This window comes from Dermacentor silvarum, chromosome 3, assembly GCF_013339745.2.
Source record: "Dermacentor silvarum isolate Dsil-2018 chromosome 3, BIME_Dsil_1.4, whole genome shotgun sequence".
NCBI classification, from domain to species: Eukaryota; Metazoa; Arthropoda; class Arachnida; order Ixodida; family Ixodidae; genus Dermacentor; species Dermacentor silvarum.
Window position 1 is genome coordinate 209,917,809 of NC_051156.1, and position 27,131 is coordinate 209,944,939.

At 45.5% G+C, this 27,131-nt stretch overlaps 1 protein-coding gene across 2 annotated transcripts in view; it reads right to left on the reverse strand.

Moving 5' to 3' along the window:
• LOC119446592 (lysine-specific demethylase 2B) overlaps positions 1-27,131 on the reverse strand; it is a 54,047-nt gene that overhangs the window by 17,639 nt on the left and 9,277 nt on the right. For both annotated transcript variants that reach the window (XM_037711063.2, XM_037711062.2), the window contains exons 7-15: positions 21,819-21,912; positions 17,559-17,712; positions 14,654-14,769; positions 12,890-13,045; positions 12,239-12,448; positions 11,721-11,813; positions 11,045-11,125; positions 5,061-5,294; positions 2,196-2,453 (exon numbers count right to left, since the gene is read on the reverse strand). In XM_037711063.2, the coding sequence (XP_037566991.1) occupies positions 2,196-2,453; positions 5,061-5,294; positions 11,045-11,125; positions 11,721-11,813; positions 12,239-12,448; positions 12,890-13,045; positions 14,654-14,769; positions 17,559-17,712; positions 21,819-21,912 (1,396 nt within the window). The remainder of the gene's footprint in view (positions 1-2,195; positions 2,454-5,060; positions 5,295-11,044; positions 11,126-11,720; positions 11,814-12,238; positions 12,449-12,889; positions 13,046-14,653; positions 14,770-17,558; positions 17,713-21,818; positions 21,913-27,131) is intronic.

Genomic DNA, 27,131 nt, shown 5'->3' on the forward strand with positions numbered 1-27,131 from the left:
ATTTTATTTCAACGTGGTCTGTTGAAATATCATACCAGAATCCTCGAAACGCTTGTTTCGCGCCAAGAAAATACTCATTTTAAGAGAAAATTGCGTCTGAAGCATCCACGTACATCTAGCGCAATTCAAATTGCCCGCCCGAGCGAGGAGTGGTGACGTCATGGCCATATAGTGACGTTGTGCCACCGGTGAGTAAAACGGCGCCCGCAGACAACGCAACGGCTTTTTTTTTTTTTTTCGGAAAGCGCAAACGCGCGGCCCGAAACAGAGCCAAGACAGCCGACGGCAGTGCGAAAGCGGAAGGTAAAGAGCATGCCGAATTGTGAAGACACTGATCGTTGACGGCCATTGTAATGGACCAACTAGTTAATGACCCTGACAATGACACATTGGGTCGCAATGCTGGGCTTGAGTTTACTGATTTAAGCTCCGATGAGCGTGACATGCTGCTGAGGGCTCGCGCTGTCGGCGTCATTGCCTACTACAACGGCGGCCTCGACACCGGCTCTTCCGAGCGCGAAAGCAGGGAGGACTCCAGCAATGCGACGTCGGGCGACGAAGCTGGTCATCGTCTGGACGTGCGGTCGCAACTCTCAAGCTTGAATAGCAAATTCAAGTGCAAGTTTAGCGAGCCAGCAACACCAGCGCAGCACTACGCGATAACGGAACTACTGAAACTAGAAAGTGTGTGCGGCGCGGAGTCGAGCGAAAATGAAACCTTTTGACCACCAGCATCGTTATCAAGTGTAACGCCAAAAAGGTATTTTTTCTAAGAATCTAATACAAGTAGACAAGTAGCATTTTCGTCTGTCTTATAACCAACGAAATAATCTTTTTAATACCAGTGGTTGAGTACTAGTGACAATTTTTTTGAGGATTGCCTTTGCCATTCGTTAAGTGCCGGAATGTCGCTGGGGAGTCTCTTATTGTGTCCTGCATTTACCTCCTCGATTACTAAAGATCTGTTCGCGATTATATTGACGCCTTAGACGTTCTAGAGCATTGCTCTATCACTTTCGCTTGACTTTTTAGTTGACTTTAGTGTCCCTTTCACAAACAACTGCCCATTAACAAACAGCCTCTGTAAAGAGCAAACATCCAATTCTTTGGAAGGAAGACAGAATTAAGCTAGCACCATTCAAGGCACCCCAACCCAATATCTCCGACATCCTCTAGAGGAGAAGAAAGGTGCTTAGGACATGCTGGAGCTGAGTATGACAGTACTATTTATGTATATATATACAGTAGAACCCCACTGTTACGTTCCCGGGTGCTGCGTTTTCCTGGCTGTTGCGTCGTTTTCGCCCGGTCCTGGCACAGTTCCCATAGAACCCAATGCATTTGTAACCCCGGTGTTGCGTCGCAACTGTGGGACCATTCCTGCATCATACATTGCGAACTGCCACCCCACGCCGGCCCGATTGGCCATTTTGACTTTTCATGCTGCTTGGCTTGGTGGCTTGATAATGACATTGGCAGCCCAAAGTGCCGGGGGCGACACCTATGACGTATTTTCGGTTTCTGCCAGCAAAGTATGGCCCTTGAGATCCGTATTTGCTATCTAAAGATGGTGTCTACAACGTGTTGTGGCTCTAAAATTGGTTTTGGTTAATAGATTTTCTATATAAAGTCCAAGGGCAATAACGCCGTCCTTACTTGTATAGCTGTCTACTAATTTGCTATCGCAATCGTTGCTTTGGCATTCGGGCGAAACTTCCGACTTTTTTTCACATGTAAGAATTCAAATAATATTGTGTGCAGTTCAACACTACTCCCATTTCTCAGTTTTTTCCGTTTCTCGGCTCTTGCGTTTTCTTTTTTTTTTTTTTTAAGACCCCGTGAAAAACGTATCAGCGGGGTTCTACTGTATATGCGAACAAAATTCTGGGGTTTTACATCCCAAAACCACGATCTGATTACGAGGCATGCAGGGGACTCCGAATAACTTCTTGATCCCCTAGGGTTGTTTAATGCACACCTAAAGCTAAGTACAGAAGTGTACTCGCATTTCGCCCCCGTCAGAACATGGTGGCCATATGGCCTGGTTCGAATGTGTTACCTCGAGCTCAGCAGCGCAACACCGTAGCCACTGAGCTACCGCAGCAGACCAATGCGACAGCCACTGCACCCCCCCCCCCCCCCTTCTTTGCAGTAGGAAGAATGCAGCCCCGGTGCAAAGCAGAGGGAAAGCACACCTTGACCTGGTCGGGCTTCCCGTCGCGGCAGCACTTTGGGCACTCCCAGCTGTTGGGCAAGTCATCGCTGACGTTGCCCTGCAGTCCCACGAGATGTGGGTTGCGCTCGGCCAGACACGCTGGGTGCACGATCTCCCAGCACTGGGAGCACTCCATGAGCGACGAGCAGGCCTCCTGGTCCGAGCCGGGCTGTGGGGCGCCCTTCTCCCAGCCGTCTCGCCCGCACAGCATGCAGCACGCTGTGTGCGGAAGTACGGGCTGCAAGAGGCGCATGCATCCGAAAATGTGAAAATTACAGCACAGGTTCTCGCGCTGCTTGTTTCACACTTGAAACAATAACCGTAGCGTTAAAGGAACACTAAATGAAAAAGCATAATAAGCTGTATTGGTAAACTGCCTTTTTGCAATACGAAAAAAAAAAAAAAAGCCACTCTTATCGTAAGAATATGTTTAGTAAGCCAGAAAAAACAAAAGACAAGTGACGATGCCACATTGAAGCACCAGCTCGCCATGACACCATGAATTTCGATGGTGTTTGTTCGGTCATACATATTTTTCATCGGTACAGAATGACTAAAAGAGACAAAAGGCTGAACTTGGCAAGTTTCAACAACCATTACTGTGGCAAATCGGCCTAAATAAAAGAAAATACTTCCAACATCTGTGACGTCACACTGTCGTACTGGTGCAGGGGTTACAGCAAGACATTTGAATAATTTAACTTTGACCTTCAATTTCTCTCCAAACAAACCACCTATCAAGTGAAATTATTGAAAATTAAATTTTGGAAAGAATGCTTCATTAGTCTAAAGTGATTCAGTATTTCCTTTAGTGTTCCTTTAACACGACAGACACAAGAAAGGCGACAGGATAAATTCTAATTTGCCATTAGTCCTGTCAACTCTACCCGTCACTGTGGCAATACTATGCATACTGCCTGAGAAAAATGACAAAGTGGAGTGCATACAAACAAGGCTTTCTGATAAACGAAAGTGCGCATACCCGTGAATTTAGGAGATTTCCCCATGTCTGGGGCAGCATCATTCTTTGGCAAAGAGGAAAAATCTTTTTTTGCTAATTCAGTAAGAAAAGAACCACTACAAGAAGTTCCTGGACTGTGGAATGTTGTATGCCACTTGGCAGCATCTGGCGTCTGCACAGCCAAGTGCCCCCCATGCCCTGCAATGCCCATACACAACGGCCACACACACTTAAAAACTACGCTAGGTCTAGTTGCTCTGACATTCGCTACCAAGAGCTCTCGTACGCCGATCCACTGACAGCTGTAGCTACTGCGGCAATGCTAGGCCTAGCTGCTTCGACGTTCGCTACCAAGCTTCCCGCTGATCTGTGCCGTATGTTTCATGGAAGAATTCACCACTGTCAGCAATGACGTCGATTCTGCCTTTGTCATCCTCGCAGATGGCTTCGAAGTGCGGAAAGGGTCCAACAATGCATAATGTCGGTGCCCAAAAGTCAGCTTCGCCGCAATACAGTGGTGTTACGCAGTCAAGCATATGCAATGTATTTTGGCGACTAATACCAAGAAGTGAAGTTTTATTTTGCTTTTCCGAAAAGAATGGAAAGGAGCCATTTCCACGGGACACAGTATTCATTAATTATACATGCGTGCACTTGCTGTCTCTTGTCGGAGTACGAGCACAGAGACGCCTAATAAGTCTACTGGCAGGCCTTCAGAGCTATTTTGGACGTGCCTGTGACGATTTGAGCCCTTGGGGGCAGTAAAAAGCATGCATTCATTTTTTCGAACGACCCGATTTTTACTATGTTTTAGTGGCACTGAGAGAGTAAAAAAAATTGGGCGTTGATTTTACTAGTTCATGCAGGGTCAATGCAGATTCCTTGCTCTCCTGGAACAAGCCCAGCATCCTGCACAAAGAATGTGCTACCGTTTCTGCAAGTGCAACTAATGCCATGAACTCGATATACTCAAGGACTGCCATCACACGAAACGATGTGCAGATGCTGCCACGCTACATTCACAAAACAAAAAGCTATGTGTCGGTTGCTTGTCAAGTACAGCCAAAGACCCACGATAATTCATAGTTCCAGGCAATTCAAACAGGACTCAAGATTCTAGTTCACCCACTATGTTTCAATGTATTTTGAAGCATTTTAATTCCAAGTGAGGTGTTTGGTTCATTTCAATTAGGTCTTGCCAAAGCAGAACCAGTCATAAATGAGCTCATGAGTGAGCATTCATAAGGCATGAACACTTCATGCTGTTTGATGTTGAGGCTACGTTGACAGGTGCAGCTACGAGATGGAGCCTCAGAGTCTGTCACAAGGGTGCTGGCAGCTGCAATATCATGAACATGTGTTTGTACAGATTGTTTTGTTTTTGTTTGTCCTTCACAGAATGTCCATTAGGTTTACATTAGCATCTGATTTTATTCAGAGATGAATAGAAAGGACACAGAAATTCTTAAGATGTAGGACATGCAATTCATATGAGAAACAAATTTTCTGTTCAGACACTATTTCAATGGAGTGAAAGTTGGGCTAATTTGTATAGGTTGATTCTGGTGCAACGTTTTCACAGAAAGTATACGAAGACGGATAAAGACACGCTGGACGCAAGCACGGCGTTTGTTCAGCAAGTCTTTATCCATTTTGTTCACTTTCTGTGGCACCATTACACAAGAATGAACTCATTCTATTCAACTCTGGACAAATCGAACTTCAGATAATGCAAGCAAAAGTTTCTGCAACTCAGGAAGGAGCCTGACTTAACGAGAGTAAACTGCAGCTTGTCAAGTGCAGGCACATTAAACGTACCGCCGGCATGCGGTAACAGCATTGGCAAGCACACTAGGGGAAGGCCAAGAGAGAAGCACTACTCACAGCCATGCACTGGCGGCTGATGCAGGACTGCTTCATGCGGCCGGGCCCGCCAAACTTCTTCATGTCCTTGCAGAAGTGGCAGTCACCGCAGTCGGCACGCAGGCAGGCCTCGCACTTCTTGCAGCGCGTTCGCCGCCGCCGGGCCCCATTCTTGTCCTTGTCCGAGCCCCGGCCCCCCTTGGATGACCCCTTGCCTCCCAGCGGGGGCAGACCCACTCGTGGCTTGCTCTTTTTCTGCACACCAGAAATGGTTGTCAAGGACTCGACACGACAAGACAAACCAACGATCTGCCAAGCTGGCTCTGAACTGTCCCACACAGTGTGTCAAATAGAAATTTGGCGCAATCAAAGCCTCTCTGTGTTGCAGTAAACCCCAACTCGGGCAAACTAGCAAAACTGAAGCTGCATCAACGGCACGCATGAAAGGACTCCGATCTATCTTCTTGCACTGCCAAGGACTCCCCAGGGCACTGCTTTCAGCCAATGAGCATTGTCATAAGCAGCGTCTCGGGCGGTCCTTTGCATAGGATGACAAATTTAAGAGACCCAAAGTTCCATCAAAGGCACAGTAGCATATATGCATTCGACTCTTTTGTTCTATGGCCTCCTGCAGGTAGCATCTTCAGCAGTGGGCTTGGATTGGTTTCGCATGATAAGTGCAGAGTCTAGCCACAAAACCCAACTTTTATGGCTGAAACACTTGGTCTTAAGATGCAGCTGCATTTTAACTCTTTCCGTACCGCGCCCATTGGGCATGGTTAGCCCTCTATCGATGGTTTGAAACGCCGCTTTCGAGACTTTCCGCGCAGCTCAAGGACATATTGCGCTATCAGACATGAAGGTGGAGAACTATATTTTAGCTTTCTAAGCAGTTTGCGTTTTCCCGCGAGGCGGTGATTTTTTCACGCACTCCGAAGTTTTGCGATCATCAAAGGCGAACGAAAAAGTGGCCGCCCACTATCGATGGTTTGAAACGGCGCTTTCGAGACCTTCCGTGCCGCTCACAGACACACTGCGCCATGGGACGTGAAAGAGGAGAAACTATATTTTTGTTTGCTAAGCGGTTCGCTTTTTTTCCCGCCAAGTGGTGATCTTTAAACGCGCTCCGAAGTTTCACGATCGTCAAAGCAGAATGCAAAAACGTCCGGCTCCGGAAACTGTGCGCGCACTTTGGGAGATCGCAAATATCGCGATTCCGCTACCTCTGCAGCTGATCTTATTGATACATTAAATAGCAGCGAGTCAGCGGACGCTGACTTTTCGTCGGACTTTGAGTCCGAAAGCGACGACGACGCAAACCAGCCTGGAACATCGGCGGCCGCAGCCCCACACGCCCAACTGTTGTGCTTGTAGTTAAATTTTTGTCGCAAAATACCTGTTCAATGAAAAATTTAGATTTTTTCTGAGATAGTGCCTAATACAGTAGAACCTCGGTGATACGAATCTCGCAGGGTCATGTGAAATATTGGTATCACCCAAAATTCGTATCATCAAAACATACACAAAAAGTGAAGAAAAATTAATTTATTTTTAGCAGAAAATTCATAATACAGTGTAGACCACTTATAACATAAGTCACCGGAGTCGCAAATATCCGCACTATAAGCGGTACCGCACTATAACCAAAACAACCATTTTCTTGCGATAGCAATTATATGGACACTCCAGGCGCATTTCTAGCTGCCGTAGCTGTTGCCGTGAGGTTCCGTATAAAGTCCAAGGGCAATAAAATCGTCGCCGCGCGTTGTATGCTGTATGTGTGAGTGAAAGCGTGCGAGGGTGAACCGGTGATCCCGTCTCAATCTCGCGCACGCAAGGGAGGAAAGCGGGAAGGAAGCACACTGTCTTCCGTCGCGCGCAAGGCTTGAGGGGGGGGGGGGGGTGCGTTTGTTTACTACAGTGGGCCACAGTGGCCGCGCTGTATCTTGAAAAACCATCTGCGATGGGGGCACAGTCCACCGTGCACTGTGTTTTTGCGGCTTAGTTCACTTTGATATGAGCGGCAGCACAAAGGTCAATTCGCTCACTGCTGCTGCCGCGCTTCCTCACCATAGGGTTCCGACAGCAAGTTTCCACGGTCATCGAGTGAGATGTGTTCATGTTTGCTTGTGCGTGCGAGACACCATGCTTGTTAATGCACAGAGAGCCGCAGCGACAGATGTGCTTTTGTGCACTCCCGCCATTGCATCACTCTGCCCGCTCCTCGCGAGGAATGCTGGGATGCATGGTTGGCGTGGCTTGGTACGCCGGGCGAAAAATATGAACGGAACTATTCATGCGCCAGCAATGTTGAAACACGCCCGACAGCGCGAGACGCACCGGCAGTCGCACTGTAACCGCTATTTCGTCTCCCGCAACTGCACTATAAGCGATACGTGTATACATGCAGTGCTATGGGAAAATTAACTGGAGTCTGAAAAGACCGTACTATATCCGGTCCTGCACTATAAGCGGTTACGTTATAAGTGGTCTATACTGTAGTGGAACTCCGTTGATACGTTCCTCGCTGCTCCGTCGCATTTTCGCGGTCCCGACCTAAATTTACGTTTACTTCTATGTATTAAATTCCCCTTGATACGTCACCAATCTGTAGTTTTCCTGCATCTTACGTTGCGTTTGAATGTGGCGGTCACGTAAATTTAGCGGTGCAGCCAGCTTGTACTGGTGCAGCCAGCTTGTACGTTGCAACAAGCAACCAGCGACGTGCGCAGGCCTCATCTTCAAAACGATCTTCGATGTTGACAAAGTGCGCCTAGTGCCGGATACCTTAGTATGCACTGTGCTTTAGACGTTTACTTTGCGTTGAAGTGAGAGACAGCTGCTGCTGTCACCCTTCCTTAATCAGCGAACTCCCACGGTCATCGAGCGAGATGAGTTCGTGTTTACCTGTGCGCGTGTACACCGTGCTTGTTAATTTAGTAAGCGAATGTTTACAAGTTTATACGGCCGATAAAACTACTATCCTTACTTAATACAGCTGTCTACTAATTTGCTACCGCAATTGTTGCATCGCCTTTCAGGCGAAACTGCGACTTTTTTTTTTTTCGCGGTCCCTTGAAAAGCGCATCAACGGGGTTCTACTATCCGCTTGCGTTTTCTTTTTGCCCAAATCGTCAACTATCACCTTCTGGAAGGCGTAAAAGTGCGCGCGCATCACGATCTCAGGAATGTTTTCACACGCCACCGAACGCCTCAGCATGTCAAGTGCAGGGAGCGTTTTGGCCGTCGTGGCTTTCTCGCTGGTCAAAGCATCAGCTAGGCTGTGATGTGGTCCGGTCCGCTCGACGTGGGGACCAATGAGAGATTGCGCAGCCGCGTGACCAGTCGCTTGGCAACTATGGATCCCTCCCACATCCCGCTATGCCGGTCGCTCTGCTGGCTCGGCCGCCGCCACCGCTGTTGCTCGTGCGTTCGTATGATCCGCAGCGGCGCGGCAACACTTTCGTAACAGCCGATGTTTTTCGTATTAAGAGCAATGTATTTCGGCAGGGGAATGCTACGAATTCGTATCACACTGAAATTCGTACCAGCAGTGATCGTATCGCCGGGGTTTTACTGTAGACGGCAATACATGTTGTACATCTCATAATTTTCGTAAAATTTTTTCGTTAGTAGACACAAGCGCGTCTGTACGAACTTTGTTCAGTTTTATCGCACAATCTTCATTTGAACAATTTATATCTTTTTTATGACATACATCTCGTTAATAAAACTTTTATGCGTGAAAAGTGCATTCATTTTGCTTTCTGTTTACGTACAGTCGACGTCCGATTTCCCGGACGCCCGAAATTCCGGACATGCCTGATTTCCCGGACTCATCTGTGGCACCGTCAAGTTCCCCATAGATTCAATGTATTAAAAAGTCCGAAATTCCAGACGCTTATAGCCTTCGCCATCCGATTTCCCGGACTTTTTACTGTTAACCGCCAACCCAAAGTCACCACCGCCGCCGCCATTTTGGTTGTTTTCATATCCTCGAACCCACCATACTCGCATCGCAGGTGTGGCCAGCAGCACCGCCGCACCGCGCCGCGGCTGCCGTAACCTCGAAACCGCACGTGTCAATCCGTTGCCAGCCGTAGCTTAGCCAAGCCAAACCTCACTGTGTTCGTTCACGTGTTGTTTTGTCAGCTCTGCCAGCTCTGCGGTCGTGTCTGCGGTTGATCGTTTGCTGCTGCGCGCTATCTTCAGTGATCACGTTTCCCGACCTTCAGCATCCACCGAGTTCCTAGCTGTTTCGTGCTGCGCTTTTCGTCGAGCGGATTCGCCGTTTACAGCGATGGCACTGACTGCTCCTTCGTCTTCGTCCGCGCCTTTGAACGAACTGCCATCCGCGAACTGCCCTCCGTGGACGAACTGACGAAGTGACGAACTGCCATCCGCGGACGTTGCCTTCGACGATCTGCGCGCTGCCGGCGTGTCGATTCCAGCCGGGATAACCTTTGAGGGCTTCGCCGACGCTGACAAAGACCTCGAGCTATGTGCGGAGTTGACCGATGACGAAATCATTCGTCAAGTTACGGAGGATTCCGACGACTCCGACACCGAGAACGAAGAGCCAGCTCCTACACAGCCAACGAGCTCGGAGTTGACGCGAGCACTGATGACACGTCATCGGTGTACGGCGGCAACATGACGTTGACTGAAATTGAGGCAGACATGATCGCGTGCAAGCGGACCGTGCAAAAGAAAATAAGCGACTTCTTTGCGCCCAAGTGCTGACCTATGAGGTAGCGCCGGCCACGTCGTATTTTTTTTTTTTAATATAAACGGCTCTTTTCAGAGCCACCTAAACGATGCATTGGCTGAATAGCAATGAGAATCTTGTACTCCGGCCGTGACCCTCTCCGTCAGCGAAAAATACCTACCAAAAATGTGCGTTTTCACGTGCATTCGTTTTTCCGGACTGCCCGATTTTCCGGACGTTTTCGCGGTCCCTTGAGGGTCCGGGAAACCGGACGTCGACTGTATTACATTAAATATTGAGTTCAGTAGTTCCTCCAAAAAAAAAGACATCTGCCATAACATACAAAAAACACCCACTCGCTGTCAAAACGCTGGCATGAGGAAGTGCAGCAGCAGCAGCAGCAGAGAGCAAAATTCGCGCTGTCTCTCGCTTCAACGCGAACTAAACATCGAAAGCACAGCGCATACCGAGCTACCGGCACTAGGAGCACTTTGTCAACATTGCAGATCGCTTTGACGATGAGGTCCACTCGGGCGCACACTTGGCGCATGTCGCAGATCACTTTCAAGACACGGCGCCCGCACGGATGCGCCATATCTGCAACGTGCTAGTTGCTTGTTGCAACGTACAAGCTGGCTAAATTTACGTGACTGCCACATTCAAACTCGACATAAGATAGAGGAACATTACAGATTGGCGACGTATCACGGGGAACTTAATACATGGAAGTCAAAGAGATTTAGGTCAGGACCGCCAAAACGCGACATAGCAGCCGGGAAAACGCAGCAGCGAGAAATGTAGCAACAGGGTTCCACTATTAGAAGTTCTTTCTAGTAAAAATAAATTCATTTGTGCTTGATTTTGTGTATGTTTTGATGATGTGAATTTTGGGTGATACGAATATTTCACGCGACCCCGCGAGATTCGTATCACTGAGATTTTAGTGTATATAGATAATTTAACCCAACCATTCTGTGCAAGTCCCTTTTCTAGCTTTTTATCTTCTTATGTGGCACAACTTCACTCCCACGCTCTAAGCAAAGCCAGCAAAGAAGAAAGATATACAGTGAAATCTCGTTGATACAATCTTCACGGGAACTGGAAAATAAAGCGTATCATCCGAAAATCACATCATCACATCATCCAACGCACTAGCCAACCAAATCGTATTATTGGGAAAAGAAAAAAAAAACGTATCCCAAAAAATGTATTATGCAGAATCATATCAATGAGGTTCCACTGTAATGCAATGAGAGCCATGCCCCAGGATTAAGCCTTTTTTCATGCTCGACATTACCTTGCTCTCAGACCAGAACAGCACCGGTTTGTCAGTGATTGCAAGCACTGGATCATCATGCTTGTGCTCCTTTACCAGGCGCTGCAACAGCAGGAGAAAAGTACATACTATTGTAACAGGTGGGCCTGGGCACAAGCACAGAAAACTAATAAACGCCACCATTCAGACATGCGAATTTACACAAAGGAGCACCACACACTTGTTCTTCTAGGCACCTAATCACAGCCCAAGCAACCACATTCCTCTACAGTATTTATTAGTACATTCACCGCAGTAACAGTGAAGCTAGAACAAACGGAGCTTTTCAGAAACTATGTCCATACCCTGTACATAAGTAGTTGAGTGCTGCATACCAATTACCAAAGGCGTTAGATATTGAAAACTGGTACCATATTTTTTGGGGTGATGGCAACAACCCTGTTCAAAGCATACATCCTTTCCTGACCTAGACCTTGGCAGAAGTGGCATAGTGGACATTCTCGAGCCCCGATCTATCCCTCTAGCTTGATTTCGCTATAGCCTGTAATGTCCCTCGAAAATGCTTTGTGGGAAAGGAAGCCCTGTTCCCATAGGTGCTTGTATTTAAAGCTGGACTTTTCTGGTCATATCATGCTGCACAAAACAACATGCAGAAGAAAGCTTGACCAATCTCATGAAAAAAAAAAAAAAATTATACCTTTGCATCAGCAAGCAGTGCATCAGGGTCCCTCACCAAGTCAGGGACAAACTTCTTGTTGGGTGGCAACTTCTGAAGCCAGCGGATGATCATCTGCAGGAAACCAGTGGCACAGAGAATAAAAAATTCAAGGGCTTTTACTTTAACCCATGGGAAGTCGAGACATCGAACACTAGCGATCACCTACCCCTTCACCAACCTCCACAAATATCACAAATAACAGTCATTCTGTAGCAGGCATAAAATGCTGGGCATCAATGACCCAACACTTCTGCATGCACATTAATCCTGTATGATCAAGATCCCTTTCCTAACAGCATGTCTTGCACTGTGGCCATGAGAATTTGGTGTCCTATGAACCAATCGCAATACATAGTTCAGAAAAAATGCACTCCACAATAACTTTTCTTTTTGTAACATGCATTTGTTTAAACTCAGTTTAAACTTGTTTAAGCTCATATAAACTTTCCATTCCAGCTAGTCGTGCCTTGAGAGATGCAAAGTCCTCCACGACTGACCCGAAGTCCATCCACCTCTCTTCGAGTTAGGTGCACGTGACCTGGGGGAAAGCTCCGGCGGCATGGTTCCTCTGCAGAGTCCAGCGAGTCCTCGTTGGGGATCGTGGGACTGCCAGCTCCAGCACCATTGGGCTTAGGCGACAGTGTGCTCAGGTCCAGGAACGAGCTGCCATCAAAAGAGCGCCCACCAGTCGAGCCTTGCTGCTGCGCCTGGTCAGGAAGCAAATGCATATAATGTTTAACCCCTTTTTTGCACCAACGAATCGAGCTTGTCAAGTGATCCATTTGAGGGCTATGTCCTGAACAGGACTTCATAACAAGCCATGTTGCAGCGTATGCTCATCCATTTCAACTGACAGCTGCTCAAATTGCTCAGTGGTGTTTCTGTGGCAGCACCAGGACCACCTTGCCAAGGAAATGCTTGTCCTGCTACGGGGATAATAAAAATAACACACTCCTGCCCTAACCAATGTTACTGTGCTGTCTTTTGCTCAGTCACCATTGGACCACCGAGGTTTGTAGCACATTTACAAATGAGCATACGATGCCCAACCGGACCCTGCTCAGTCATGTTACATGCGAAAAACTCTCAAAAGCAAACCCATAACTGTGGCAAGAGCTAGAGTGACAAGAACATTTGCTCCAACTTGCCTGGATCTGTTGGGAGGAGCCTCTCTTGGCAACATCAATCGGGTCGCCATCCTCATTGCACGTGAGGTGGTTGATGCCGAGAAGGCACTGGACGTAGCGCTGCAGCACGTACCACAGCATCTCGCGGTAAAAGGGGTACCGGAACTTGATAGGCACCTGCAGAGCAATGTCGAGCAAGCAAATGCTCTGCTGGAGAGCATGGCACTAGGGGCGGTGAACTACCGCGCCAAGTAATCCTGCATCAGTGAATACTTCGAGTAATCTTTCTCGGACATGGAAAATAAAGGTGATCTTTTTGCGGCAAGTTCTTGCTTGTTTTCTTTTCTTTTATTCATTTCAGTTAATTCGAAAATCCGCTTATTTTGAAGAATTTTCGTTGTCCGGCGACCTTCGAATTATCGAGGTTTTACTGTATACACATAACAATTTCACGTTAACGAAGTTCCGCCACAACGAAATTTTTCACGCGTCCCGTGAATTTCGTTTAGCGGGACTCGACTGTATTAAGTATGATCACAAGAAAGACAAACATGGCGATTCCAGTGTTGTCATGCTTACTTTTCACTCCTACGTCCTATTTCGGCCCTGTATAAAGTGCTGCCCCTGTGATACCCTGACAAGCTAAAGCTAGCATTTGTTTAGTTTTACAGTGTGCACAACCACAGCAATGTTGAAAGTGTGAGGCGGCACTGAGACAAGATCTCGACGTCCCGTCGTGGGAGACCTGAGCCCAGGTCGCCAAAACTGCAGGACAATTCAATAAAGTTATTACCAACCAACCAAAACCTATCAAAGAAGGAACACAGTGCCCCTGTGGAGAGTAGCAGCTGCTTCCCTTTCAAATTAATGCACAGATTTGATTTGATGGCACTGCCACGACTCGTCACCCTTCTTGCCTTGCCGGTACAGTAACCATATGCTCAGCTTGAAGCCAGGCAAGGAAACAGTTTCTGTTAATAAAAGCCCCCCCCCCCCCCTCCACACTAAGCCTCGTCGTAAATTTTGCCTGCATACAGTAAGTTATAAAGCATCATCCAGGGATTAAAGTGTCGAGTGGAGCAAGCTAAGTAGGCAAAATTGCATGGTGACAGATAAACAGCACGAAGAAGGAGGTGGACCCGGAGAACAAACGGAAGTGACGAGTGGTGTTAGATCATCCATCTCAGCATCATTCGTTTAAGGAGAACTTAACAACGCAAACATCAAGCTCAGTTTGCATGGAAAACGCTGTAGAAAAGGCAAAATTTTGATCGTTGTATATAACATGCGGTCATAACATATTGTTATACATGGGTTGTTTTTCTCAGTTTTTGAAGTTGATACCCTTAAGTCGACTAAACGCATGAATCAATATATTGTTATATGAGGTATCGTTATAAGTGGACTGCGCTGTAGATGACAGGGAGTTTGATTCATTAAGCCACTGCTGTCACGTGCACTATGCACGTGTGCAGACCACTGCGACCACACAAGTATTGTGCAGTTGCTAATTTTGGCGCACTGCAGTGCAAAATTGTTTCCCCCAGCCACCAGGATGGAGCAGCAAATCTCCTCTGGCGCACTTGGCAGAAGAATGGGAGCACTGAATTATGTCCCTGAACGATCTTCAAGTTTGAGGAGGTCAAGTAGCTAGTTCTATAATGCGGCCGGACGGGGACAAGGTCAATGTGAGAACTGAAATAACCCATAACAGCTATACATGAAAACTTTTGACAACAGATTGCACAATCAGCAATGCTACCCACAAAAAGGAACCCTACTCACATGGGTGGCATCTTCAATTTGGCATATTTGTAACTGCTTCTCAATGCCATAGCTGTGCAAGAAATTTCCACCAAACACCAGGGCATCCATCGGAGTGTACACAGCATGAATCCATCCTGGGAGAAAAAGAAAGTAAGAGAATGGAATTAATTGCAAGTAACGCACAAAATGTTTAGCATTATTTAAAAACTGAAGCACAGCAGTATTGGTTAGAAAAGCTGAGGAGAAACAGATGAGCAGAAACTGGGCTATGCGGATTGCGTAATGCGTAAAATAGGCATGCGTTAGTTAGCAAGGGCACCAGGAATTGCGAAGGTTCTGGTTCAATGCCCCTGAAAATTGCACGGTGGAAGCCAAAGGGGCAAAAAGTGTGTCTGTGTGCACGACTGGCACTTAACGGCAAAGGTGCACAGTGATGCAATGGAAGGAAGCTTCCACCCTACATTGTCTTTAAAACAAAGACTCTGCCAAGAGAGAAGTTCCCCCAGGGCATCATAGTCCGGGTGAAAGAAAAAGGATGTATGTCCAGCTGAAACAGTGTGGCAGAACCGACCAGGATGCCTACTACGCCGCAAAGCTCTTCTTGTGCTCGACATCTTTAGACGGCACCTAACAGACCGAGTGAAGGCTCGGCTGCCCGACTACCGTACGCACTTGGCTGTGATTCCAGGTGGCTTGACAAGCGTGCTGCAACCGCTCGACGTTTGAGTAAACCGGCCATTCAAGACGGAATTTCAGCGGTGCTACTTTAAGTGGATGGCCACGAGCAACCCTGAAACAACTCCAACAGGCCAAGTGAAGCGAGCGTCTTTTCAGCAAGTGTACGTTTGAATTCTGAACGCGTGGCGTTCTTTGTCAGTGAATACCATCGCAAAAACCTTTAGAGTCACGGGGCTATCAAACGACATGGACAGCACAGAGGACGATCAGCTCTAGGAGCGCGCCGATGAGGTGAGCTCATCCAACAGTGATTAGTGCGAAAGCGACGATGAATAGTGAAATAAAATGTTCATATTTGTCAGCAGTTTTTGAATTATCTGACACAGTAGTCGCAGTGGCACTACAGTGTGTTAATGTGTAGCTATAGGCCTGATTCATGTAAAACCTGCACCTGAGCAAAATTTGATGAAAAAAGTGTGGCTTATACAGTAAAAGCTTGTTAATTCACAACTCGGTTAATTCGAAATTTCGGATAATCCGATGTAGCCGCCGCGGTCTGTCCAACAATGTATAGAAAGCAATATGTAACGCCCCCGCTAATTTACACTGAAATCCGCACCGCCACCGATAACACGGACGTCGCGCCATCATGGATGGAGAGAGTGCTGGTGCACGGGAGCATGTTCCCGACGCTGGTGTCGCCGTGCGGGCCATGGAGCTTTGCTCTTTCCATGTTAGGCACCCATTCCTGTGGTGTGCACTGTAAAACGCGGCCACGCTGCTTCGCCAACGGTCGCAGATAGCCGTTCAAAGCGGCACACGGATTGAAGATCATTCTGCGTATGGTCTGAAGAGAGTAGACGATGGCGCGCACGTCAAAGTATAGAGAGGGATGGCATTTTGGCTGGCGCAATGGAAGCAGTGTAGCGTGACAGGCCGCAACTGCCGCTCGCTCGTGCGCCGACATCGGACTATAAGGCGTGTGTAAAGACTGACAGAGCGTTGCTTGCAGCCAGTCATGCTACGGCCGCTTGCAAGGCGCCAGCCGAATGCCATCCGCCTCCATACTTCAACGCACGCATCGTTGGAGCATGTGCAGGATGATCGCCAACCCGCGTGCCGTCAGCGAAGCGGCATGGGCCCCCTTTTTCTTTGCGCAATGCATTGTGGGTTGGCGCATTCGGTGCAAAGAACGCGTGGATGGAGCAAGAGCCATCTCAACGTCGGGCACGTCAGGACCGCGTTGGCCAGGCCCGGTTAAGTTGGCTGCGCCAGTGCATCGAACTACAAACATTGTTGCTCTTGCCAACATGATGCAGCCTGTGCGGTTACACAGCTCATGCTACGTAACCGAGCGATATTTTGCTCTGACTTTCATTAGTTCGGATTTTGTATAATTCGAATTTACGTAGCATCCCTGCGTAATTCGAATTAAGAAGCTTTTATTGTACCCAAATACATATGGTAGTTTACGAGAAAATTGCACCTCAAGGGTCCAAATACCTTTATCGCAATTCAAGTCTCCTGCCACCCTACTAAAGAGTGGCAACGTTGCATACCCCATCGGTGCCCTTTGCTGCCGTCAGTGAGTATAACAGGGCCCGACAGACAGTGGTACCGAGCCACGAGGGAGCAGTGGATTCGCCGCTGCAGCTGCTTTTGATCAAATGGTGAGGACTGTTCGGGCACCCCACGACATCACGTGGAAGTGCAATTCTCTGCTACTTGCAGTTTGTACGAGTTTCGCAAGCCAGAAAAACCAGTGGCGCAGCACTATGCGATAACCAAACTACTGAAACGCAAAAAGCATAGGCGGCGCAAAATCGAGCGAAAACTAAACCTTCCGACCACCCGCGTCGTTGTCAAAGGTAATGTTAATGAGTTGTTTTTTTTTTCTAAAAATCAATTAAAACTGGACAAGTAGCATTTTCTTTCGTCTTATAATACAACGATGTTTCCATAACAAGTGGTTGAGTACTAGCGACAGAATTTAAATGAGGAGTGGCTTCGTCATCAGGCAAGTACTTGAATGTCCTGGGGGAGTCTGTTATCGTGTCCTGCATTTACCTCAATTTCTCAATTACTAAGGCTCTGTTCGTGATAATATTGACGCCTTAGAAATTCTCGAGCACTAATTTATCACTTTAGCTTGACTTAATATTTGCCTTTACTGTTCCTTCAAGTAGGAAAGACCTTAGCTACGATTAAGTTCTACAATATGCATAAAAAAAATTAGGGAACACACCAGTGGGAATGAAGAAGGTGTCACCCTCGTTAAGGGTGACACGGTCACACTTCTCCACAGTTTCACCAAAGAAGACGTCCCCTTGCTTCCCCGAAAGAACCCATTGTTCGTACAGCTGAAAGTTGCGCTTGGTTGGAGGTATCAGCCAGAACACCTGGGAAAGAAATAGAGAAAAAAAAAACAATTTTGCACACACAACTATTATTGCAAGGTAGCATTCAACCACTTTGCATTTTGTTCTTAAGGGATACACAATTCCTGCATTTATGCACTGCAATGATCATTGTACAGCTTTCAACACCCATACAAGAGTTCTCCATTGCTTTCTTTTGATGCAATGCTTACACTCATTGGACTTTCCCATGACAATGCATCTTACAGACCTGCCAACCTTGAAGGGCTAAGAATAGTAGGCCTATTACAAAAATATTATCAGATCCTAGGGCTGATAATACTTTGTTCACTCAAAACTGCCCAGACTTTGTGCCAAAAGAAGTGCCATGAACATGCACTTCGCTCTACAGTCACAACTTAGTTTTCTACATACAAACTACAATAAAACCACCCCTTTTAGCAAGAATTAGCGTCTCCCAGATGTTATTGCAATTCAACAACACTTAGCAAAATAAAAACATTGCAGTCCTAGCTATTATTATAAAGAATGTTTTATGATTATAAATAAACATTAATTATGTTTCACATTATTAATTATGTTTCAAGATCAGTATTGCCAAACAAGGTGCATTGCACGCATAACCAGAAATTCAGTAGTGGTTGAAATGTTTCAATGGAGCATACTCTAATCAGAAATAAAAAGGAAATATGCTAGCCTGGATGCAAAGCAAGGCAGCCATAAGGCCTGCATTCATCAAAGCTAAAAAAGTTCAGAGGCAAGAGACCTTTACAAGAGGCAGTGACGAACCAATCTCGTCAGAAAAAAGAAAACAATAATGAAGCGTCGAGAATCGCACAGCTGTCGAGTTCAACAACAATTAAATGAAGTGCGCAAGTGCCTCATGAGGCAGCTAGCAGAGCCCTTAGAACACGTCTCTATAACTAGATACTCGCATTCCTTCAGAGAGCTGGTAAAGCTGAAGGAATATCTGCAAAACAAATTTATTCGCAGACCCAAACTGGAAGAAAGCACACTGCCTAAAGGAGGTAAATGCTAACTCCCAGAACAACACCAAGAGCTTGAAGTTGTCCAGGCAATTTGAATATACACGAAATTTCACTGGTAATAAAACTACTAGAATTTCATCATAAGTACATTCTGCAAGAATTTATTTTTCAGAGGGGAAAGGAGGCGGAGTCAAGTAGATTATAAAAGGAGAGATGAGCCAACAAGCAAGAGAAAGCATGGCATATAACTGTGAAAGCTTAACAGTGAAAGCACCTTCAATGCAGAGAGCTGAGCTTAGACATCAGAGACATTTCTAGGACAAGGAAATCTCTCAAGATGTCCTACACCCCACAAACCGCTTTTCAGCAGTACAAAAGCAGTATATTAGGCCTGCTAACACCTATTACAATAATAAATGAGCATGGACGGCTGACCATTTCAACCGCTAACTGTCCACTCTGACAATAGGTGTACTAACGAATACCCAGTCGAAACAAAATAATAACAACAAACCTGGCCAATAATATTGCAGGCCCGGAAACTGGAAAGCAGTACTGCTTCAACGCAAACCTAGCCTGACAGGAAATAAATGCCAACATTTGGCTGTGTGGACTGAGTTCTGGTCTCCAATTTACCATAGATTGGCACAACCACCCCCTCATTCAAAAATGACCTTCAACGTGAAGCCCATGCTTGACTTGGTCCAGATAACGCCTGACTGTGAATGTGCCTTAGAAAAGGCAATAAGCATCTTGGGAACGTTCTTGCCAAGCTCACCAGAACTCGGTTCCATTCATACCCATGCCCAATCACACCTTCTGTCAATCACTCCCACTCTATCTCACGTCTGTGAAATCAATATGGAGTATGTATCAGTCAGTGTACTCGTGAGTGAGTATGGCGACCTATGCAATTTTTTTTATACGCTTAGATGACAAATTTGTTTGCAAATTTATGTGTGTAATAGCTGCACCTTTATGTTCTGCAACATATCATGATAAAATAAAAAAAAAGCAGCGCCTGCACTGTAAGATAATTCATGTGCTTTTTAAACAAAAAAGCAAAAAGGCCCGCCGTGCAGAACTACTGCTTCTTGAATGCGAGTACTGAAAGTAGTAGCTGGACTAGAATTACTGCTGATGCCACTTGCAAGACCCATATGTTGTTATTACTGCTCTTCAGAACTAATGCCCACAGTCAATGCCTTTATTTCGCAAGCTGCTGGAAGCAATGTATGGCAGGAGATGAATATATGCACAGGTATTTTATTTACCCTTTACAATGAACCTGCATCCAGTCACATGAATGCTGTATATCTTGAAAGCAATAAATGTCTTAGACTGAACACGAATGCGCACAGACCCTTTCTTTCGTTGCAAAGAAATAAAAAGGGTGCACAACAGGTAAAACAGGCCAAAGGAAAAGATATCTGTTATTGAAGAAGAGAGACCGTCAGAAGTTCCATGCCAGATGCAAGTATTTAAAAAATATGTTAAGTGGAGACAGACGGCCAGATGGGTTCACGCCCGAGCTGTCAGCGAGAATGTCACACAATGACGCATTTGCCAGCTATGAGCCAACAATAGCGAGAGATTCTGCCGGGCCAATGTGGCGAGGAGGACACAGCCTGCTTCTGACATTTGAAAGAAACAATGGCCGAAGCTTCTTTTGGTCTGTACACGCAGAGCATACAAGAAAAAAAAGTGGTCAACAGGTTTTTCAAAGTTATGTTATACATAATTTCGGTGATACCACTTCATAGCCTAACAAGTGCTCTATACCATAAATTGCATTTTACCCATGAGCTAAGTGTTTTAAAATCTTTGGAATAAAATGTGAGCACTAAATTCCGCCTCACGGAGGGAGCAAACATGAATTTTGTTGTGAGGGCAAACTTGTTCCCAATTGTAGGCCCTTTTGTGAAAATCGTAAAATTCCAGTCCTTGCAAAAATTTAAGTGTACAGCAGCCCCTAAATTACATGCAATGGCAAAAGTGTTGCAGCAAACACTGAATGTTTTGCCAAAATTACAACAATCAAACAACATTTTGCACCTCGAACAAAAATGTTCAGTCAGTTCTTTAGAGCCGATTCTTCAACCACTTACCTTTTATATATATATACCAACAATGCTCGTGAAATAACTAACCAGAAGATACAACTACCCTGGTAAAAAAAAAAAAGATGTCAATTGATTACAGTTTAACGAAAGGGGTTTAAGATCCAAAAGATCAGAGTTTTTCGTGAGTTATCCGATGCATCAGGGTGTAGGGTTCCCAACCCTACGCTTCCAATTTTTTTTTTATTATTGGGTATTTGATAAAGCTTGCGAAGTTTATGTATATCAATGTGCTAATTTAAGATATACATTCTGTTTTCATTGCAGCATATACAAACAATTCAAACAATTCAGTTTTATTGTACAACTTGCTTGGATGCGAGTTATTTACTTGCCTATATGACATACAAAAATTAGGTTGAAATGATCAGAGTTTTCACAAGAATGAGCTCTAGAGTGATTTGAGCCAAAGTTGTAACATGTCAACTTTTTAAAAGTAACAACTCATAGTAACACCCAGGTCAAATTATTACATCACGAAAACTTATGTAATACTATTTGTTCATAGTATAGATCTGCTGTTTTCTTCAATTGTCTACCTTTCTGAGAAAAACATTTATTGTGATAGGATAAGTAGAACCAAAGATATCATTCCAAAACTATGACACTATCACAAAATGGTGTTCTGAGAACATGAGGAAAACAATTCACAACATGTTCATAGTGATTACGGTAAAGGCTAAATTAATCAAGAGTGATAAGGGATCCAATCAAGCAAAAATAAATGCTCTGCACAAATCTGGAGCAAAGGAATGTGAAAAGATATTTTGGTCAATTTTTGGCTTCAAAGAGCAGTCTCCCTCCTTAATTTAGACCTGTGACCACATGTTCAGCAGTAGAAATGTACAGCTGCTGAGCTACCATGGCTTGTAGAGGTGTTACCATGCTTGCTAGACATCTGACTTTTCCACTATTAAATAAGAATAGACTGTGCACAAGTTCAAAAATACAAAAGGCTGGCTCCTTAAGTGTGTTGTAAAACCGGTGACTGTGGACAGCAGCATTGCGGAACACCTACCTTCTGGCCCCGGAGAAGATGATACCAGACCGACGTGCCCCCAAAGTCGATGTGGAAGTCTGTGTAGCAGCCCTTCACACTCATCAGGCAATACCTGTGGAAAGACATAGCAGTTTATTTTAATAAAACAACAAAAAAAAAACATGGACATAATGTGTGCGTAACTCCTACTAACACACACCTACCCCCCTTCCCCAAGAAAAGAAATAATGGACAGAAAAACTATAATGCAGTCCTCATTATTGGGGAGAGTGAAGACAGCACACTGAAAACAATGCAGCAACATTTCACGAGTAATGCGAATCATGTCTACTTTAAGAGTAAGTTGAAGCATACCAATACTGCACGATTCCATGCACAATTCAACAAAAGAGTACAAATGAAATGCACAGCAAAACTACCCCTTGGCTGAATGAATGCACTGGAAACACCTCAACTAAAGCGACTTCGAGGCTAAAGATTCTGAGAAAAACCTCACCTTATATTAGAATATAGTAGCAGTCGGCTTCAGGAGAGCAAGCAAATCATTATTTTCTGTTATACCTTGCAATTTTTGTATTTTTTAAAACAAAAATACTGTTCGTTGCTCAGAGACTGGTGCTTCATTATTTCTGCTACCTGGCAATCATCGAAGTACACCAGCTACTTGATGCACTTTCAAGGGATAGTGTTTTTGCACTTCGGAGCATGCAAAGACCAACAGAGTGAAAACAACCACTCCTGTGAGTCTACCATCCCTCATGTTACCAAACAAAGCCAGTATGCTAATGACATTTGGCCATTAACATAGACATCACCACACTCCTCTGCTGAAGAATGCCTCTCAAGACTCAACAAGCTAGCCAACACAGAGGTCAGTTTTCAAGCAAAAAAGATTGCGGCAAACTTATGTGGAACGCTACACAGGGAATTAGATCGAACTCTTCGCGTGAAGACAAAGGCATTGTGGTCCGGGACGAATTTCTTCTAATTGCAAAGTTGGTTTGTAAAATGTTTTCCTTTGCAGGATACTGCTGCAACTAGATGAGTATCAATCTTGTTCTCTTTTTTGCTTGCCACTGCCTCCACTTGTAGCACAATAGCAAAGAACTAAATTGTGACTGCTTCACTGTGCAGGTAATAAACAGTTATGAACTCTGACAACTACACCTGCTGCCCGGTAAGGCAAGGCATTTTGACTTCAAAATGCAGGCTTTCAACACGCTTCAATGTCAGCTGACCGCCCACCTTGTGCACGAAACATTATGCAATGCAAAAGAATGCGAGTAATTTGGGCCGGTTAGTACATGCTAACTAGAGTAAACAGTAAATGGGACAGGATGAACAGAAGGAAATGGACGAAGTGTTCCTATATAACTTAAACATGATGCAATCCCACATCTTGTTGCAATAGCCCCTCTGTCAGTTTGCAAACCGTTTCTCATCGCTCAGCTGCCCCTCCCATACTAATCAAAAGCGCGATGTTGGTTGAAGAAACACTAAAAAAAATAATAATAATAACATTCGCAATGCCTCTTACATTGTGTTGCAGCCAGAGGAACAATATGCACAGCAGGAACAACATGTGCGACAAACACTCCACGTGTCTAGAAGGACACAGTAAAGTCATGTCTTATGCTAACTGCACAGAAGATCTATCACACTAGGATGAAATGCCAAAACAAGAACAACACATCTTCCAACCAATTATTTGAAATTGACATCTGCGATTGTGGCACAGCTGAGCACTAACAGCAATCTGGTCCCAAAACAAAGCCCCTGTGAATAAATCACTATACTCCATCTAAGTTCCCTTCAACACTGTGGAGGCTACCGGGTCCTCAGCCAATAGAAAGGGCGACTAGCCCCTGCACATGTATTCCTCTGCGCTGCGTCGTCTGCTCAGCATTTCCACGGCATCTGCTTGCTGTGCTATCGATACACGCTCATTGCAATTATTGTGGATGGCTTATTAACCTAAAAAATAGTAGAAAACAATGAAACAAGCAACTACGTCGGGAATTCGAGGAAGTGTGGTAACTTTAACGTTGCTAATTATGTAGCAACAGTACAAATTAGATATTTCCAGCAAGAAAAAAAAAAAAAACGCAGTGCATGCTCAGTGTGATCTATTGTGCTGCCAAAGATCACTAGGTGCTCATTGCAGATAACCTAATTCGTGTGTGCTTCACTTTGTACCTTCCAAAGCATCTGTGCAGATATTTAGGGAGTTCAAGTGTTAAAATTATTTATTTAACCCGGATTCACATTGTAAATTTTCATGTGTGTCCATAAAGCGTCGCACATTTTAAGACACGTGCCTTAATTCACAACTATCCTTGGCACCCACAGTCTTCCTTGTTCATGCTAGCAAGCTCGTCGAAGCTTGTGACTTCTCCGAGGCTGACAACGACCGGATGCTGGTTGTCGAAAAATTCGTCAAGAATGTGGTCCATTCCTCTCATCTTGTCCTCTTGGTCAATGACATGCTTAACATAATTTTTCCACTTATGTGCACTCGCTTGTAAGATGGTGTCCCGCAATAAGCTTTTTAAGTTCTTTCAGTTTGTAGACTTGGTTTGTTGAAGCCACAAACCGCTTAATATCACTCCAAACTAGTTCCATTGGATTTAGCTGGCAGTGATATGGTGGCAGTCTCAAAACGAGATGTCCAGCAGTGGCAGCAATGCAGTCCAATACGGTATTTGTTGCAGTCGACTTTCACTGCATCGATTAGCTGTATCATCTCTGCTTTCACCATATCTTCATTCCAAGGAATGCCTTTTTGGGAAAGCCATGCTTGCATTTGTTTTCTACACTGTGTCCACACTGTGATCAATGTGCAACACTTTACCACATGGTATGGGCTTGCGCAAACACACCACAGCTAACACCCATAACACACCCCACCACACGACAATGGGAGGCAGCGCTGTCCAGCTCCGACTCGACGGACCAGCTCAACCTGGTCAATCGAGCGAGAAGGGCAGCTAAGGCAGCTGGACTCCTGGACTGAGGAGACCACCCACTGCAGAGCGGAGGAGCTACCTATGCTCGCGTGCTCTTTTTATTAAAGTTTATTCTCTCTCTCTCTCTCTTGCATTTGTTTTCACGCTGCTCATGCATGGCACTTTTTCTTGTCTCAACGAGTGATAGGGCGCATTGTCGTGGACAATCACACTGCCTGAGTGTAGGCGCGGCAGCAGCGTTTCTTGAAACCACTTCTCATAGTGGTGCCCGTCCATCTCCTCGTGGTAGTCTCCTGTGCTCTTTTTTGCTTGAAATACTTCTGCCCCTTGAACAAAACCGTTCTCGTTTCTGCAGTGCGTCACAGTCAGTCGGGTCCCCTTACCGCTGGGATTCTGCAGGCCAACAGACAGTCCGCACCACCTTGCTCTGCCATTTTCACACTCTCGTCGACCCACACCCAATTCACCGTGTGTCCGACGCTAACCCATGTTTCGTTGTAGAAAATGGGCCTACCTTGGCAACGCAGTTCTCTTATTTGACCGAAGTACTTGCGGCACCACTGAACAACACGTGTAGCTTCAATAAGGAGCGCATTACAGTACCGTTCTTTAAATCGGAAGCCGATCTTCCTGAGCATGCGATGCATTGTCGATGATGACAGTGAAAGCAGCGTTTCATCTGCGTTGAAGTGGTCCGGTAAGCTTCTTCACTGTAGGTATTTAATTTCTCTTGAAGTCATGGACCACTCGGAAGCCACTTTGCCATTTCTGCCAAGTTCAGTGACCCACTTGTAAAGGGAGCGTTCACCGATGTTTGTCAGCAGTGAAGTTCTCTTTATAACCGCATTAACACTGGCGCACTTAATCGAGTTCTCTGTGAACCGCACCAAGCACATTTAGGGCCACCAACTTCACCTCCTTCAAAAAATGGAATAACTTTGAGATGTAACGCCCCGGTGACTCACTGGACGGCATGGTGTGCATACACGACGGTCGACACGGATTTCGCTGTCCGTCTGGGTGCAAAGAACATCCAGACGACGAACAAAGAGCGCACATTCGAGCAGATGACAACGCCGGAGTCGAATACACAGCAGTACAAGCGAGTGCCTTCCGCGTCAAACCTATGAAGTCGTCGTCGTGCGCTGTATGGCCCATAAGTTCCAAGCTGACGCTTGTAGTTGCTTCAAATTTGTGTCCTGACGCTTCAACAGCAATGGTTTCGTAACTGTATTGCGCTATCTCCAAGAACCATTACCAAATTCTAGGTGCATTAGGCTTAGCAGGCGTGGCAAAAGAAATACCTGATCTCGCAAATAATGACAAAATGTACCTGATGCTTTGTCCTCAACGAAAGATGAAAAAAAACGAAGGCTGATTTCACCATTTATTTATTGCTGTTGGCACAGCGGACGAGAAGCAAGTCCAAGTTCGGGTCGAAGCAGGCGGTCCGTTCTGCGTGGGTGCTGCCATATTGATTTGTAACCAGAGTTGCTGGCATTTACCTATACAAAGATTAAAGGCATACGAAGCACGTGCGAAGTGGAATGAACATATTATCTATCTTTGTGATGTGACACGTGCCAAAAAAGCGCGGATGTCTCAACCCTGCCAATTACAAGGCCGTTACATATGCAACTATGTTTTGCTGTGCAAGCATACGGCATGCTTACACCCCGTAGCTTTGGTAGTGCTGAACAGTAGTGGTGAGATGGAGTATAGAGTGTTATACACAACGGCGAACGTGGAAATTCGCCTACTACTTCGTTTTCTAGAGTTTGCGTTTAAACCAGCATGACAAAGCAACAACAGAAGCAAAACATTCCATCACAAAAATTTAAGAATAAACTGCAAACAATAAGAGTTCATTGGCACACAAGGGCCACTTGACAGCAATCTAAAATTGAAGAAACTTTTTTTCCAATACTGTCACCCAAATCTGCACAGTTACTAATACAATCAGGCTACAAAACCATAGCCATGCGATTTTCATCATAATCAGAGCTGGTTTTGGCACATAAAACCTCAGAAAGAAGAATTTTCCCTTCTCAATACAGTCGTATAGGAGGTAAGAGCGTGTCAGCAAAAAGGCAGCAGCAAGAGTAAATATTTCGGAAAAATGAGTCAGCAATATGAATCAAAATACCAAAATAAACCATAACGCAGGATGAAAGAGAGAGACGATGGAAGTGCAAAGAATGCAAAAGTCAAAGATTTTTTTCAACGCCTGCATACAGCCCGAAGCAAATGTCAGGACAAACAGCTGTGCCTTGTCTTTAAGCACAGCTGCTGCTACAAGCTGAAGGCAGGCAGATAGCAAAACCTGTGCACAGAGTGATTTTGCATCGTCTATATAGAAATGTAA